General features: G+C 40.9%; 1 protein-coding gene across 5 annotated transcripts in view; it reads left to right on the forward strand.

Annotated features, from left to right (window-relative positions):
- Positions 1–17,672, forward strand: part of zgc:110158 (uncharacterized protein LOC553590 homolog) — a 39,443-nt gene extending 21,771 nt beyond the window's left edge. The window contains exons 5-18 of one of the 5 annotated variants that reach the window (XM_055006055.1): positions 3,461–3,550; positions 7,272–7,355; positions 8,639–8,698; positions 8,815–8,881; positions 9,458–9,522; positions 10,615–10,676; positions 11,091–11,136; positions 11,552–11,587; positions 11,690–11,741; positions 12,005–12,075; positions 12,493–12,571; positions 12,679–12,707; positions 12,829–12,930; positions 14,764–17,672. In XM_055006055.1, coding sequence (XP_054862030.1) covers positions 3,461–3,550; positions 7,272–7,355; positions 8,639–8,698; positions 8,815–8,881; positions 9,458–9,522; positions 10,615–10,676; positions 11,091–11,136; positions 11,552–11,587; positions 11,690–11,741; positions 12,005–12,075; positions 12,493–12,571; positions 12,679–12,707; positions 12,829–12,930; positions 14,764–14,934 — 1,014 coding nt within the window. In that variant the 3' untranslated portion in view covers positions 14,935–17,672. Of the gene's footprint in view, positions 1–3,460; positions 3,551–7,271; positions 7,356–8,638; positions 8,699–8,814; positions 8,882–9,457; positions 9,523–10,614; positions 10,677–11,090; positions 11,137–11,551; positions 11,588–11,689; positions 11,745–12,004; positions 12,076–12,492; positions 12,572–12,678; positions 12,708–12,828; positions 12,931–14,482 lie in introns of all 5 variants that reach the window. The other 4 variants (XM_055006054.1, XM_023291767.3, XM_055006056.1 and 1 more) reach the window with 4 other exon arrangements.
- Positions 17,673–18,177: the final 505 nt, after the last annotated feature.

The raw sequence follows: 18,177 nt of genomic DNA on the forward strand, positions 1-18,177 counted from the left end.
ATTAAAATATAGTTTACAGTTTAAACAGTGTAAATATTCCCAGGCATTTGAAAATGTGTCCCGTGGGTTTTGTTGAACTTTCAGCCGGCTTCAATGAAAGAAACATATTCTTCTCCTTCCTGCTGCATGTCAGGCAATAAAGCGCTTTCACTTTTTGTTGCCACCCGGTATGTTGCACGCTCCTTCACATATAGACTTTTCCATACACTATGCCTGAAAATGAATTATTCAACTCACCTAAAAAAACATGTCCATTATATCAACTAATTACCACAGTGCTAATGTCTGCTGTGGAATGTTCTGTCGTCTTGGATTTGTTTCCGTACATGAAGGTACACAGTTCTACTCACTATACCTGCATGTTCTCTTTGCATTAACAGTCATTGTTTACCTGCACAAATGTCAACAAGACAAATTCCTGTGGATTTACTTCATTGGTGAATCATGCTATTCTGTTTCCAGGAGGTAGTCTTGTAGCGAGATTCTCTGACAGTCTTCCTCCTTCTGAGTGAGGACTTGAAATGGAAAGATAGATATAGACAATACTGTGTGTGCCACTACAAAAAACTAAAAAAGCACTGTTGGATCCTTTTGTATTTCCCCAGGCCAGTTGATTTTAATAAAGTCCAACTGCATACTAAATCTACCTTCCTTTTCGCTGGTGGCAACTGCGCTCAATCTGCATGCTTTGCATTCATTTTCAATCAGCAAACTGGAGACTGTACGAGCAGATAAATTGTCATTATTAGTCTGTAACAATAAGCAATAGATTGTAGACAGAAATCTCTCTTTTTGTTGCATTTCCTTCTTTGTTATGTTTTTTTTTTGTCTCACTCTTGCATCTTCTAACTCACTCCCTCTCTCTCGATCTCACTCTTGTGCCTCCTCGCTCTCTCCTGCATCTTCTTATTCTCTCTCTCTCTGCGCTCCTGGAGCGGGGGATGCCAGGGGGACAGAGTGCAGATAGGACCTGTCTCCATAGCAACAGCTTCTGCAAGCTGCTGACACCCTACTGGGGGGGACTGAGGGGAGGAGAGGTTGTGATGGGTAGGAATAGTACAGGGGTTGGGGCACAGGGAAGGTGTATGAACGTCTGTGTGCACCAGTGTTGAGAAAAACAAGTGTGGGGGGTCACGGGTAGGAGAAAAAAGACGGAGAAAAGTGCACGGAGGGAGGAAGGGAGGATGGAGAAGGAGAGAAAGAGGCAGACGACCCTGCCTCCTCCCCAGGGACTCAGTGGCCTGCTCATGTTCACTAGCAGAATTAGCATAAAGATGGGGGGAGGTGTGCGATTTTTCAGTTTTCATGTTGCGTTGGTTTCAGATAAGGGACGAAGGGCAGCGAGTGTATTTGTGTACATGCGTGTAATTGGGAGCATGCGTTGTTGTCCAAGCGTACAGTATGTGTCACATGGACGCAGTGTGTTCGCTAGGTGTGCGTGCTGGTGGATTGGTGTGTGTGTCTCTGTGTGTTTGTAAGAGCGGCTGCCTCCCCTGGGTCTTAAACCCTCTCTCTGTTCTGTCCTGTAGCCTGCGGTTCTCCCCTGTCTGCCTTTCTGTACTGAAGGGCTGCACTTTGTGAGCCTGTGATGCAACTCTTTGTGTGTCTATGTGTGTGTGTTTGATTTCACATTCATGTGGGTTGCGTGCATGTGTGTGTTTGTTCCGGCTTGCTTATGTAAGCACTCTGAACATGCGTCTCCTTCTATGTGTGTTGACAAGAATAGAGTTATATCATATTTAACTCCCGGGCTGAATCATTTTCCCCCCATTTTTATATTCTAGATTTTGTTTCTTTTGCATCCACATTGTTATACTGACGTAAAGGGGACAGAAATCCATAGTGGTGTTAATGTGATCAGCAGTAGTTAAGCAGCAGGTTTGAGTGTTACACGTTTGTGGCTTTTAAACAACTCTGCAGTTGCTCTCCTTCGTTTCATAATACATTTTCTGTATGTGAAGTATTACCGTAGGATTTAATGCAGTATTGCTGTGAATTAGAAATTCAAAGCAAAATATTTGTTACCAGTGGTGGAAGATTTACTGAAGACCTAGTAGATGTGTCATTTTTATTTAACATTATTAAACATTTAGATTTCTTTGACTGTTTTGGAATTTGACTGTGAATGAAAAGGAAGAAAGAAGCATTGGCTTTACACAGTATCAAGTTTCAAATATTTTTGCAGCATTTAATGGACAAAAACAGTATAAACAACTTATTTGCAGATGACTCGTTACTCTATTTAAATAGTTTAAATACTTAAAAACTTAATCCTAATAGATATGACTGATCTGACTTAATGGAAATTATATTGATGTTGAATGGTAGCCTGTACTTATTGAAGTGATTATTTTCTATATGTAGCTAGTGCTAGCCAATACAATATATGTTTCTATTTTCTGTTGACATTCAAATGTTTTTTGAAAAATACAAATTTATTGTCAACAAATTGAATCATGAAATAAATGAACCTTTCAAGTCAACAAAAAATAGATATATTTTGTAAAAAATATAAATCCAGAACTTTTAAAAATGTGCTTTATTGACACATATCTGCGTAAAGTTATGGTACATATATGTCAAGTTTATGCAGAGGCTTATTTTTGAACTAAATAACTAGCAGCGTTCTGCAAAACATCTATTGAAGTGAATTTAACATCACCAAGATGACTACAGTGTAGAAAAAAAACAATGATGCCAAACAAAAAAAAACTACTGATTGCAAGTGTTTTGATTGCATTTCATATTCTCAGCTGTAACTAACAAACTAGAAGTGTATTTGGTTTTTCTAAGATTATTTAAAGAGTGTGTTGCATGTTACAATATTGCCATACAAGGTGTCAGTATTTGTTCGATTTGTGCACAAGAAAATGATCAAAAAGTGTGGGCGAACGTTGAAACATGGAATACTTGTGTGTTTCATTACATCATCAAAAACTCAGAAGAACTGCAAAATGCAAACAGATTATAGTTCTTATCATTCAAGTGTTGTCTTAAAGGCAACAGCTCAGTTTTGGTCAGGACCGCGTTACTCCTCAGTACATAATAGTGCATGTGATAGTATAGATCACAGGCTGCTATCTTTACAGCTTTGAGTGACTCTTCTAGACCATAAGAACACCATTTTGGTGATGTTCCTCCCTGAAACAGTCCCCTTGGCTTCTATCCTTGTCTACAAAAAAAAGAGCTGGTTAATGCCCTTCTCTTCCTCTCACATTGCTGCAGAAATGAGGGAGCAGTTTAAAGGTTGTAATAGAAGATACTTTGAATTAACAATTTAAACTTTAAATCGGTTGAGAGGGTGGGGGGTTTGCTGTGATTGCAGATGCAGACACTGCCCCCTGTAGTAATTTGGAGGCCAGTGCATCATGCTCATCAAAATTATTGTAGAACAGTGAGACCCCCACATCAACTCTCACATATAAAACACCATATTTAACTGATGATATCTGTTTTTCAGAGCGCAGCGGCGGCGCCCAGCCCTGTGATGGGCAACATGCCCCCCAACGACGCCATGCCAGGTGGTCCCATGCCCCCAGGCTTCTTCCAGGTATGACCCACCACCTCCAAATCCACTGATCCTTTTTTACCTTATCTGTCTCTCATCCATCCATTTCTGACTCTCCAGAATAAAAGAAATTTTCATTGAATTCCATTTCAAGCATCAGATACTGAAAGAGAATTTGCCCACCTACCAATAAACCACTTAAGATAAAAACTGAAAATCACCAATATGAGTAATCTTTTTTTTTCAGTTTTTCTGGCAAAAACATGTCTTTCACACTTGACTTACTTGCCCTGTCTTAAAATTCATGTCCACTTTTACTGTGTGACAAGCATGTGTAGTGTATCCGTTTATGGCTTTAAGGTGGAGAAGAACTTAACTTTCATTTTCAGATCCTTTCGATGTTGTGTGAAAAGCTCAGGCGTAGCATTTTCAGCCAGACTGATATCAGCATTTTTATTAGAATCTCTGTTTTCCGATTTACTAAATAGATGCGGAGCACTAAACTGTAGCTGTAAATGTTTTATTGGCAACACATTTATGTATAGTACTCAACAGTCTCTCAATTGAAAAGGTTATTGAGATTTTAGTTTTTTGCATTTTCAGTCATGTTTATCGATATGGTTGTGACTCTAATTAAACTTTTTCCCGTACCACAGTCGACTGCTTTTATAGGAATACAGTCTTCTCAGAACTTTTCTAGGATCAAAGAGTACAAGCCTGGCTGTGACAACGTGTTGTATGAATAATCCAATGGCGTTTTTATTGGTTTATTTAACTAAATGTTTCGTTTACCTAAAAAAAAACAACATTGTCACGGGACAATAACGCTATATTATATGAATGTTGTAATTCACTGAAAAGTATATTGTTCAATTACAAACTAACATTTTTGGCAACTAATCAGACATATTTTTATCATAAAATGTGTCACGTTCATGTAGAACAATAACAATATTGTCTGATAGGTTATCAGACTTTGGAAGTTTGCCAAATATCGGTATCAGCTTCAGAAATGCAGTATCAGTCTCAGCTCTATTAATTAAGTCTCTTCCTGTAAAATCAATAATGGAGTTTGATCAAGTGACATCACAGTTACAGTTTGAGACTCCAATTCTCCCACTTTCTTTTCTCCCCCTCACATTTTTCCAAAACAGTGTTTATTCCGCTCTTGATATTTACACCCACCAGAGCCTCTGAAGCTCACACTGTTCATTCATCTGTGGCTCTGCTCTCGCTGGGCTGCTGTTCAACCGATTTGTGATTCAGCCATCCCCGCATTCATCCTCTCCCCACTCCTCCATCTCCATCTCCGTCTGTCTCTGACCTGTCCCGGCTCTGTGAAGGGAAAGGTTTTAGTGTGGGAGATGGCTGTCTGAAGAGTGAGGAGAATGAGACGTACAAACACACACACACACCGATACATATACAAACACGCACAAGCATGCACATTCACAAACAAAAACACACACACATCCTCCGTGAGGCAGTGGTGTGATGGACAGCACTGGCATTTGGCAGGAGGCACGATAAGGTGGTGGAGAGGAGTAGGAGCGAAAAAGCGAGTGACACAATGAGAGGAGGGGGGACGGTTAGAAAGGGAGGAAGAGGGGTGAGGAGGAGGAATAAGAGAGGGAAATGTGAAAGATCAGTGCCACCAGGATTGTGGCCCAGCGTTTGTTTCTGTGGCTACCTACCACCCCATTGTTTGCTGGCTGAGAGCGAGGACGGTGGTGATGGTAGTGGGGGGGGACTAGTGAGAGTACGACTGTGAATAAGCAAGGGGAAGGGTGGGGGAGAGAGAGAGAGAGGGTGACGAGAGACGCATGGAAGTGTGCTATTTTTAACGTTGGTGGGGGAGTGAGATTGGGCGAGGGTTGGTTTGTGTGTGTATGTGTTTGTGTGTATGTTGTGTTCAAGGGACCTAACGGAAAGCTTTGGTTGTTCGCTGCAAATGCGGAAATGCTCAGGCAGTGTCATTTGAAATCTTTTTGACAGCGGTGCTTGTGCTTAACGTCAGCCCTGAAAACTAAGAGATACCTTTTCTGATACTCAACTGTAAGAAATGTTAATTTATGTTTTCATTTTTACCAAACTCTTTGTCATTTAACAAGAGGCCACATGCAACACAAGCAGCTGTGCAAAAGTCTCTGATCAAAGAAAAAGATTAGAGCTGCAACTGATACTTTCATTACCAAAAGAAGAATTTTTTCTTTCTTTTTGTTTTAATTGTAATTATTTTAGTAAGAAAATGTCACAATAAGAACATCACAACAGTTTTCCAGATCACAAGGTCAAATGTCATTATAATCAGTTTAGTATCATACATACATACAAAAAGAAGGTAGCACATCCTCATAGTTTACACACAAACACCAGCAACCTTCGTCAGTTTGCCAAAAAACTGACTCATTAATCAACTATCAACACAGTTGCCGATTTAATGTTCTCTAAATTAATTTTCTTTTGAGATACCGACCTTATTAAGTGGGTCAAGAGGCATTAAAAACTGTTTCTTTCTCATTTCTGTCATCATTAAGTTGAGTTTTTTTTCCCAGTCGCTTTCATTAAACTGACTCAGCTTTTAGCAGCGCAGCAGATCCACGCAATTTTTCAGTGTGGGAAAAGAGAGCACTGGTATCAGATCAGTCATCATCTGTATTGGCATATACTCTCAGTTGAGGCATTAGATTTGCTGTCAGGAGAGAAACATTTTGAGAATTGGTGCAATTGGTGAATCATTGTTACAAACCAGAAAGATACGATGTTGGCTTTTGGTATCTGACAGTTCCTGATACTCAGTGCTGTAAACTACTAAATATGTGTGAATCTGGCTTTTTTGACCAACCTCTCCTAACATTACAATATTAACTCATTATCACTTTACCAAATAAGTATTGTAAGGTGTTCTTTATTGAGGCCTTTTTGTCAAATGTCAGTATTTCTAATGTCCAACCCAAAATGTTGCTTTCACTGGCTAAATGTAAGTACATACGCTCCCAGACTCACTGAGGTAATCAATGTGTGTTGTCTTTGTGTGTGTCCGGATGCCTAGGAGGGATACATGGAAAATTCCATTTGCCATCCATAAATCGGGCAGCTTTTGTTTTCTTCGGACAACTGATAAAGGAAAAAAAAAGTGAAGCATCGACAGCGATAGAGCCAAAAAGAGACTGTTGCGTAATGACTTATTTATCAGAGGTCATTAACCTCTTGTCTTGGGGTGACATGTCAGCAATAAAAGCAGCAGAGTGTCGGACGAACGAGGAGACGGGTTACCCTGCTTGGTACACAGAAACATGGTTTTATGTTGAAGTAGGCTTACAGTGAGCTTAAAAAACTTCCGACCTGTACTTGTTTTTGTCAGTATCATCTTTCTGGTTTGAAGTTGCCACTAGTGCCTGTCCTGCTGCTGCTGCCTGGCCTGTTGCAGCGAGCCTTTGGCAATACTGCCCCCATGTGGCCCAGTGGAAAACATATAATCCTCTGCTGGTGTCCCGAGGATCACTTCTACTGTTGTAGCTGCACGTCAAGGCCATCCAGCAAGATAAATACTGATTTCTGTCAGATTAGGAGCTTTCATTGTGTGTTTCTTGTTAATAAGTGCCTTATTCACCTACAGATTTTAGAGGATTTGCCCACAATGTCCAGCTTTTTCCACTATCCTGCTTCTCTTCTTCCTTTTCAAACTAAAGACCCCCCCCCCAGGTGTAAACCCACATTTTGCCCCCTTCCCCTTCGCTGATATCACTCTTCTTTCTTAAAGGGACCACCCGGCTCTCAGCAGTCCCCCCACGCACAGCCCCCCCCACACAACCCCAGCAACCCCATGATGGGACCCCATGGCCAGGTAAGACGACAAACACTTTCTCTCAAACTCCCCTCTCCTCTTTCATTCCCTCTAAATCCCCCCCCCCCCTTCAAACACACACCCCTCACCCACACACAAGCATTATTTTTCTGCCCATTCACGACTTGCACACTTTCTTCTTCTTCTTCTACCCTTGAGCCCTGCGAGCTCTAGTTTTGTTCTGGCTAACTCCCCATAGACATCAGCCCCTCCAGTTGCCAGGTCCTTTTTTATGAAAGCCGAGCATCCAGAGGCAGCAGGGCCCGCTCCTCTTCAAGGCCCAGAATCGGCTGTCCCTCTGTGGGATGAATAATTCACTCCTTGCCCCTCCCCTGGAGCAGCTTGTGGGGGGTTGCACACTTATCTTCTCCTGCACTCTTAACACACATGCACAAACGCACACAGACGCACACCTCTCTCCCTCCCCCCGTTGCTTACTTGTTCTAGCACCTTATAAATAAACCAAGGGACAGGCCTTATAAACACGTCACATATACGTACAAAACACACGGGTTACACCGTTAAACTTTCCACACATATAGGGGCAGCCAGAGGTTTGGGTTGCCAAAGCTGATAATTAGATAAGAGCATATTCAAAAACTTCCATCCTCAGTCGCTGCACTTATCCAGAACAGCAGCTACAGATGCCACTGTGGAGGTAAAGCTAGCCTTTGCCCATTAACTGCGGCAACTCAGCTCTTCATTCTTGTGGTTTTTGGTTTCCGTCTTGTGTGCGAGAGAGTGTGGACATGCTTCCGCTAAGGTTTTGAACGGTGTTGTTGGCCTGAGGTGTCTCTAACTACGCCAGGCAGACCACAGGCCGAATCAGCTTACACCACAGTGAGAGCAGGCAGGCTGTGCAGGGACGCTGGGTTAGCGCTGCCATTACACACACACACACACACACACACACACACACACACACACACACACACACACACACACAAAAACATGCACACACACTCAAATTCATGCTTGGAGAGCATATTGTTGGTGTAAGCGAACGTTGTTTAAGATCATAAACTCTTGTGCCAGTGTATTTTTATTTCGTCCTCTGGTTTCCAGGCTGATACGTTGCTGAATTTGCAAGTTTTTCAGTGTCATCCTCCATTCTCCAACCACACCGTGTCCATCTGTGTGTCCTCAGTGCCCCCTCTGTTTGAGTGCTTTTGGACTTATCAATAATAGAAATGTCGTTTTTTTTCCTGTGTCCCTATTCCCCCACATTTCCTACCCTCGTTTTCCTTCCCCCTCTTTTCTCCTTCTTCCATTTCCCTCTGCAGCCTTTCATGTCACCGCGGTATCCAGGTGGGCCGCGCCCCTCACTCCGAATGCCAAATCAGGTACTGAACTCGATGTTTACTCAATTTTATGTTGATGTTTTTTGACGACTCTGAGAGTCTGTGTTGCCAGGAGTGCTCCAGTGTTTGATCAGTGTCCATGTCTGCTCTCTTCTCAGCCTCCTGGAGGAATCCCAGGATCCCAGCCTCTCCTGCCAAACAGTTTGGACCCAACAAGACCGCAAGGTAAGGCTGGAGAGAGTCTAATCCCTAAATTGGGGTGATTTATTACGAAATATGCTCATTTTCTATAAAACATAATTTGTCTTTAACAAATGATTCTATTTGCAATAGCTGAAACAGCTAAAAATGTTTCAAATAAAGTTTTTCAGCCTGTACATTTTTCGAAAATGCAATTACTTGAACAAAATTTAGGTCTGTAATGATGAGACGTTTATAAAAAGGCAACATGTCCTCATTTTGGGGAATCTGCAACCTACAAATATTGAAATTTTGTTGATAAACCAGCACCCAACAAATATTTGTCATCTTTTTGTGTTTCTGTATAGATTCAGTGTGTGTGATTGTTTCCTTTCCCCACTGTAGACAGAATACTTGTGGGTGGATCTGGTTCAGGAAGGGGTCTGTAGTGATTTTGGCAGCAGATTACAGTTTCGGGAGCCCTGGGGGTTAAAACTAATGGGATTAGGATGAAGCATTGTCTGTGGCAAGCCTTAATTCCTAATTTAGGAGACGAGACATATGTGGATTTACATGAGTGTGTCACGCTCGGTTTGTGACTCTGGGGGTCTTTTCTTGCAGGACATCCCAACATGGGTGGACCAATGAGGATGAACCCTCCCCGAGGAATGGCCATGGGCCCACAGGTAGGACGAAACCTAGTAGTGCAAAAAATTCACACAATAACTCAATGTCAGGTAGAATCTGATGAGTCTGTGTTTCTACATCTAGTAAATGCAATCGATTCTGTGAATGTGAACGCTTTGACAAGGAGTATACTTCACTGTGTGTGTCCATATGGATGTGGTTTCTCTTATGGGCTAAAGTTCTAACTTTTCTTCAAGTATAGATTCTTTATTACTCTTACAAGAGGGTACTTCTCAAAGCATCCAATTTTTAGAACAATTCCTGCTTGGTCATCTCTGATTTTCCTGACATTCTTATAGCATGTGATGTAGATAGTTTATAGAAATATTTAAAATATTTCCTGTGTGTGTGTGTATATATAATACTTTCAGAGATTTAAAAAAAAAAAAAATATATATATATATTGCTGTCCTTCTACCTACTGTCAGCACATTTTTATTGCACGTTGACATTTTAGAGTATGTTTGGATGACAATATCTCTGGAACTTTTAAAGATTAGTTGGATAAAGTTATTTCTCATCATGCCACTGATTTAGAGTCTGCAATACTGGGCAAGTGGAACAAATAGTCTCTGATCAAGGGTAAATTGAAATGTGAAGAAAATTTGAAGCCGCCATGAAAAGTTCAATTTTTAAGCAGTTTAATCAAAAAACCGATGAAGCAGAAGTCAACTAGTGATATTTTCTGAACTATATCTAGTTGCTTGTCACAAATTTAAAAAAAACAAAATATGTAGAGTACTTTTAATATGAAATACTTGGTCACAAAAATGAATTCATTTAAACACTTAGAAAGTACTTAATAAGCTAACCTGATATTTCACAGATACCATGTTAAAGATCCATAGTTAATGATAAAAAAAAAAGTTTTAAGCAAATCAGAGAGGGTCGAGCAGAAAGCCTCTAATGATTTAAAATGGAACATCTCACTAATAGCAGGGGCCCGTTTGTTGTATTTGTGAGCACATTGCTAGGAAATGCAGCACAAAACATTGACTCTTTTGCAGTCACCAAGATCAAGACAAACTGTTTTTTTTTGATAACTTAGCACGGCATGTCCTGACAGTGATTTTTAATGTCTTGTCTTATAGAATTATGGTGGCATGAGGCCTCCTCCCAACTCCATGGGTGGTCCAATGCCAGGAATGAACATGTAAGTCCTGTGAATTGCTTCATTTGTTGCATTAGCATCCTAGCATTCGTTTACAGGTAGCTTCATCGGGTAGCAATGACTCTTCTCCTCCTCAGTCAAACTGTTGTGCTGTTCCCTGTTTGTTTTAAAAGGCCAAAGAAGGTTTTGTCTGTTCTGTGTCCACCCATAGTTAACAGTTTGGAATTACTAGAAAATGAGTTCAAATGTAAAATCTGTCCCCTCGGCTGCACCTCTGTATCAAGTAAAATGCAGTGACTCTTCATCATTGTCTCAAAGCAGGTTTATCACATTATTTTGTGCTGTATCTAGTTATTTTTGTGTCCTTTCTACACTATTGTCACCTTCCTATGTTTTCTCTTTGTTTTACCTTTATTCTTGTCTTTATCTAACACCATCTCTCTGTGTTTTCCTCAGGGGTCCCGGAGGAAGAGGGCCTTGGCCAGGACCTAATGCTAACTCTGTGAGTCAGAACTACTATGCAAAATTCAGACTTTATGATTTGGATATGATACTTTCTTAAGCAGATTTGGAAAGCTCTTGATACTAGTTAAGATCTCTAGTTTTAGTTTAAACCATTTCAGAAAGGGTAATTCTGTTATGGTCTATCATTCAGTTTTGCCAAGTATTTCCTGTAACCACAGTTTTTCCCCCTGAAAACAGTGTTGGACGGCTTTTTGCTTAACAGCACAACAAAAACTTTTCACAAACTTTTCACCTTCTTGGCAGTCTCAACAAACCAATAACATTTTAGCTATTTTTGCCCAACTGCTGTTGGGTTTTATTCGATTGCATGGTGTGGATTCTAGTTTTTCTATCTTGTATAGATGATCTTCTGACCCTCAAATCTGGATTTTTTTTCCCCTTTCCCCCTGCAGATAGCCTACTCCTCCTCATCTCCAGGAAACTATGTGGTGAGTGAAAATCTATCAAAAGCAGTTGTTGTTTTTATATTGATACGGAATTCATGTTCTGATGATTGTCATTTTAAATATTTGCCAATGATTGTGTCTCAGGGTCCACCAGGCGGAGGAGGTCCACCTGGAACTCCCATCATGCCCAGCCCAGGTGGTGCGTCACCTACCTATGTCCCCGGCACTAACACTTGTCTCAGAATTAGATGTCTCCCATTTATCCTCACTAAACAAGCATGAATGTGTCCCCTTAACCACAGTCTGTCTCAGTCTGAGTGTTCTCATTTCTCATGTCTCCTTTTTTTCATTTTCATGTTTAATTCACTGCTTGATTAAATCTTCATGGTTGATTCAGAGGCTTTACATCCTCTCTGTGATATCCTCTAACTGAAGTTTTTGTTTTGTGTTCCTCCTTAGATTCAACTAACTCCAGTGAAAACATCTATACAATGATGAATCCTATCGGACCCGGAGGCAACAGACCCAATGTGAGTCTCAGATGATTTAACCTCACTTGGTTATTGGACCGAAGGCTCCGTATTGTTATTGTAAAAGTTCCACTTTCCAAGCTTGTTACACTTGCAGACATTGCAGATTGATTCTTGGGTTAAAATAATGGCTGTTTTTGTAATGATTAAAATTACACAGACTTGCCCGCAAAATATAATCCAGCTCAAATTGGGCTTATAACCACATCGCTGGGCAACAGTACAATTCAGCATTAAAAAAATGTAATGCTGCCACACTGAGCTCAATGAGAATTAACTGGAAACAAACCAGAGAAAATAAATTAAATAACCTCAGCTTCACCCTGAGTTGAAGAGATCACAGTCATATCAAAGAGGTCAAAGATGAAGCATGATGTTAGAGTCATTTATGACGCTTATTCTTCATCTTTTTACCAGTTCCCTATGGGACCTGGGCCTGACGGGCCAATGGGAGCTATGGGAGCCATGGAACCACACCACATGAATGGATCACTAGGTGGGTGTAGGCACAGTGTCTCTTATGCATGCAAATGAGACCAGCATCTATTTTAGATTAAGCTTTAACTAAACAATTGAACTATTCTTCTCCTCCTCCATCCTCAGGGTCTGGGGATATGGATGGGTTGCCAAAGGTGAGCAAACATCAAATTTTCTATACACATCTGTTGTTTGCCGAGCGTTCTAGTAAACGAAAACATTTATTTCCGACCTGTACCTTCTACACTTCAATAAGCAGCCTTCTTCTCCCCACAGAGCTCTCCTAATAACATGGGGGGCATGAACAACCCTCCTGGAACGCCCAGAGATGACGGCGAAATGGGCGGCAACTTCTTGAACCCATTCCAAAGCGAAAGTGTAAGTAGAGTGAGTGGATGACATCTCACGACCCTTAACAGTTGATCCTTCACGTCCCGACATAAACCAGTGGGAGAATGCAAGCAGAGGAATCGCCTGTTTTTTCAATCATGAGCTCAAATTATTGTAAATATTATGGTAAAAATGTGTGTTCTGTCCCTATTTTTAGTTTTAATTTGTCCATTTATTTGTCCTGTAGAGTCTTATCATTTTAGCAGAGAGGTAGGAGTGTTGCTTTTAAACTGGCGCCTCTGTTTTGGACGCCTAACTTTGTTTTTCAGCAGTAAAAGAGATGCTATTAAGAAGAACAGTAGCTAAGAAGCAGTATGAAGTCGAGGTCTTCACAGGTCCAGACATGCAAAGCCAAGCAAAGTTAATTAAAAGTCCAAATAGACCCATATGGATAAGAGAACCAAATCCAGAATGTGGTTGTGAAAAGGCATAAATAGAAAGAGTTCATTAATTTGAGTAGAATTAACAAGCAGCCACGGTCACAAGTAACAGCAATACATGCCATTTTTCCTGCATCTCACAGTCCAAACTCTGTCATGCAACAAAAAAAAACAAAAACATTTTATTACTGTGGCATGATCTGAGCTGATTACAAATCCACTAAGATGCACTTGGCACACACAAACAGGAGGCCTATGGCAACACAGCAGGACCCCACTTGACCCAACTGGATTTCCAGATCAGGACCCAAACAGAGCTGAAGTGTGGCGCTATTGCTGAAATACTTAAAAGTTTTCTATTGTATTTTCTCACTTGGGACATGGCACTGTAAATTTGAAAAGTAAAACATGCTTTCTGGAGCGCATGGGACCATAAAGAATCATTTCTAGCCTGTGTTCTGCTTGCATTGTAGCCGCTTACTAATCACTTAGAAATTCATTCTATACCCTCCGTATCAGTGATGTGGTTACAGCTGATTAATGTAAATGCCCTCCGTGTTTTATTATATTTAAATACACTGATAGTTGTGGATTTTGATTGTATAAAAGCTAAAGTAAGCATATATGACAGTATTTGTTGAGCCTTGTGTTCGAGGCACAACAGGTGGAGGGGGGTACTGCTCCTTGTATTGTGTAAAACTGTGACAGGCTTTTAACCTCGACCTGGAGAGCCAAAGGATGCACAAAATGAAGTCATAACCGAGCTCTAATAATTGGATTCAGCTAATCAGTAGCAAGGCTGGGCTTAATCTGAATAAAACATTGTAAATCATTAAACGCCTGATTTAAAAACACACTAATAACATTCTTCCTGTATCTGTTCTGTGAATCTGGGTATGCAGTGTCAAATTTGGGTCGTTTTTGGCAAATCATTTTCAAAAATCTAAAGGTTCAATACCCTAAACTTATCGTTAGAAATACAGGTGATGATAACAGTACTGATTGTTTGAGTCCAATGTATTAGAGCCTGTTTAAAGCCTGAGTCTGTGGCTCCTGTAGCTCTGCAGGCCTTGGTTTGAGCGCCCTCTGGTGTTTAAATGTTGTCAGTGACATTTCCACTCATCTGTGCCCTCCTCCCCCTTCCCTCTCTCTCTTTTCAGTATTCACCCAACATGACGATGAGTGTGTGATTTTATTTTTCCTTTTTTTTTTGTATTTTTGTTTATTTCCCCTTCCCACCAACCCCTATTTTTGTATCCCTGCACCTGATTTTTTTTTCTTCAACTCAATCCTTACTTCACCTCGGATTGGACCACCTTCCCTCCTTACACACAAACGCACACACCTCCTGCCTCCACAACTACCCAAACCCACCGCCGCCGCCACCTCCACCCACTTTTCCCCTTTTCTTCTCACTCGGGAAAACTCTGCGGCCACACAGCCTTCTGGGACAGCCCTCGAGCATGCTGGGACTTTGATTAAGACGGGCCCTCCTGGAGCATGCAAAATGGCTGCCGGCGTGAACAGGAAGCAGTCACAGAGCAACAGGAAGAGCCTCCTCTCTGACTCCGGCCCCGGCCTCCCTGGCTTTCTGTCGGGGTCTAGACAATGAGCGAGGGACGGGGGACAAACAGAGAGAAAAAGAGGGAGAGAGGAGACTGGAAAACACAGCCCTCCCTTACAGACGAGTGTCAGGTCTCTTAGCAGCTGCCTGGAAGCTTCTCAACCTCGACTTTGGACTTTTTTTTCTTTCTTTTTTTTTTAAATCATAATTTTTTTGTCCCTGTTCCCGACGGATTCAGTGGAGGGTCAAACAATACGATCCCCATTTTCGCCCTCCTTCACGTTGTTCTCTGTGCGTGTACATTTGTAACAGAGGTGTTGTGATGATCAGTGAACATGGTTTTTTCCATTTTTAAATAATTTTTTTGTGTATGTATTGTATCATTGCTATTTTTATTATTGTATTATTGTTATTAATGATATTGTTATGATCATTTTAAGATTAGGTTCTAATTTCTGTTGTGTTTAAGGGCACATTAATATGATGAAGACAGCGTATGTGCGCACAAATCAGAAATTATTTGCTGTGTATCATGTGGCTCTGTTTGAGCACACTGCCCCCTGCAGGTAAGATTTTACCCATCACGGTACAGATTGGTCGTATTTTTAAAAAAAATCTTCCTCAGACTTTCTTTAAAAAAAAAAAAATTCTAAATTGTTTTTCTTGATAACCCACACAAGAAGAAGAAGAAGCGCCTCCTGCTTTAGTATCTTCCCTGCAGTGAAATGCACAGCTCTATTTATTTATGTACTTTTAATTTGTCTTATGAATCATTGTTATGTTTTTTTTTAAGTGTTATCCCTGTTTGGTTTTTTTTGTCAACTGCAGAACTAGTAGCAACTGTGTAAATATGCAGATCCACTCCTTCATCTCCGTCTGACATCAGTAGACCCCTCTATCCGAGCCCCCCCGCCCCCCGAAGGTGCTGATTGTGTTATAACAAGCGTCAACCATTTCGACCCCACTCACGCTGCTTCCACTAACGCTTCACACTTTACTCCATCGTGTACATAGGTTGCGTCTGTCTGCTGACCTGTCGTGAACACTCGGATTGTTTTTTTTTGTTTGTTTGTTTTGCTGATAAATTCTCAACACACTGTGATGCACGTCTTTGCTTTCACACAGCAGTCAGTCAGTTCAGCTTGCACACTTTTTTGTTGTCACACTCGCAGTGCTCCCTCTTCACCGTCGTGTCTGGTGAGAGGACTTCTGGCCACCTGCTGATCGGATCTCGGTGTTTTTTACGCAGCAAGCCGTTGCTCTGTTGACCGTAACGAGTGGCATCCCTCCCTTTCCCTCACCTTGAACAAAAAAAAAAAAAAAAAAACAAAAACCCCCACCTTCCCCTCTTTTTTCTTACCTTTCCAACAGGCCAGCATTGACACACAGACACTCGGTAACACACCATCCCTCTCTGATTTTTATTTTTTTTTGTACAGCTCTCCATCTTTTTTTGATTTTAATTTTTTGTAAATACTGTAAAATGCATTTTGATATCATTGACATGTTTTTGATATTTCAAATCACAACTTAACAGTTGATCAGAAACGTGCTGACTCGGGCAACTGTGTGTATTTGTTCAGAGATGGCGTGTCTTTTACTCAGAATTAATATGAATGACGAGAAACAGAAAACTGGAGCTGCTATAGACTATTATGCTATCTCACCTCATCACAGACTAAACGCGGGGCTTTTACTGTGCGTCGGAGCTGTCGCGTCGAGGGGTCCGCCAGGACAAGGGAGGAAATTGTATGTAGTCAAAATGTGGGTGAACACCATTAGCTAAGTCACTGTCACACACATTTCCCTAAAAACTAAACACAAACTCTCCCTCTTCTGCCTCTGTTCCTGGAAACTTGGTTTGAAGTGGCCAAAAAGCTACTTAAATGGGAATATATTGTCATTTTTGACAGGGAATTTGCAAGAGCAGAGCTAAAGAGGGCAGTTTTTTTTTTTTTTTTTTTTTAAAATAATAAAACTTCTGTGTCTGCCTCCACCACTCTGCATTTCAGCTTTTATCCTCCTGACACAACTGAATCAGAAAGCAGGGCACACAGGACACTGGCTCTCCATCCAACGCACCAGGGACCAGAGTACATACTTTACTATGAAGGATTTTTTTATCTATTTAAAATGTGGCAGGAGAAATGTTTGGGGAAAGTAAAAAGAGAAGGAAAAAAACACATGGACAAACTTGTTGCTGAGAAGAAGTAGAGAGAGTGCAGGAACAGGCGTTTCCTCCCCTGTACTTTGAAATACTGTTGTATAAAATGCAGTCCAACTTCTCTCTATCTTTCTGTCCTGTAAGTAAAGCCGTCACAACGTTGATCATTTCTGTATTTCTATCGTGCTGATGTATAATACTGTAACATTCGGGGGAAGGGAGGGTTAAGAGAGGACTTTTGGGGGGGTGGGGAGTAAAAATTTTCTGTTCAGTTCCTCATTTTTCCTCTTGATGACAAAGCAGTATTGAATATGAGGCAGTCTGTCCTTGGGGAGTTGCTTTGTATCTCATGTTAGGGTAGTTTCAGATCCTAAATGTCTCGTGTAGTAAAATAAGAGGTTCCTTCGTATGTTTCTTTATATTGTAAAGTTTCTTTAGACAAAAAAATGTTGCTTATTGGAAAAAAGGTGGGAAATCTGCATTGATAATTAATGTATTTTTTGTTTTTATTTTTTTGGGGTTTTAATTTTCATCAAGTTGTCAGTCGTTTTTTGCTTGTGTCCCCCTTGTTGTAGATACATATTAAAAACAAATAAAATGACTTCACTCCTTTTGCCATGAACAGGCAATTTTTCCCCCCCTCTAAATCGAAGAGATTACTCCAGCAGAAATGGACTTTTGGTCTTTTAAGTTTTGTGTGACTTTGCTCATGATAAAATTGATTTTTTTTTTTGTGACATTTCGGACAAAATGTAGAGTCACATACAAAATGTTTTAGTATAGATGTTCAGAATAGCGCTTCCAGAGAATTTATTGCTCTGTATTCTGAGAAACGACATTAAAACCACCAGCCAAATACTGTGTTGATCTAGCGGATGCTCGAGCAGATTAGGATGTGGGGAGTTTGGGGACAGAGTCAACACTTTGGGCTCTTGATCGTGTTCCTCTAGCCATATCTGTGCAGGTTGGCAGGGGGCTTTTTCCTGCTGGGAGCGCTGGTACCTTTGGATGGTGTGTTTAGGTGTGAGGTAACATCCAGATGAATGCCAGGATCTAAGATTTCCCAGCAGAACACTTGATTGTATGCAGATGATGTGATTTTAATGTTGTAGATTAAATGAGTGAAT

This window comes from Amphiprion ocellaris, chromosome 20, assembly GCF_022539595.1.
Source record: "Amphiprion ocellaris isolate individual 3 ecotype Okinawa chromosome 20, ASM2253959v1, whole genome shotgun sequence".
In the NCBI taxonomy this organism is placed as follows: Eukaryota; Metazoa; Chordata; class Actinopteri; family Pomacentridae; genus Amphiprion; species Amphiprion ocellaris.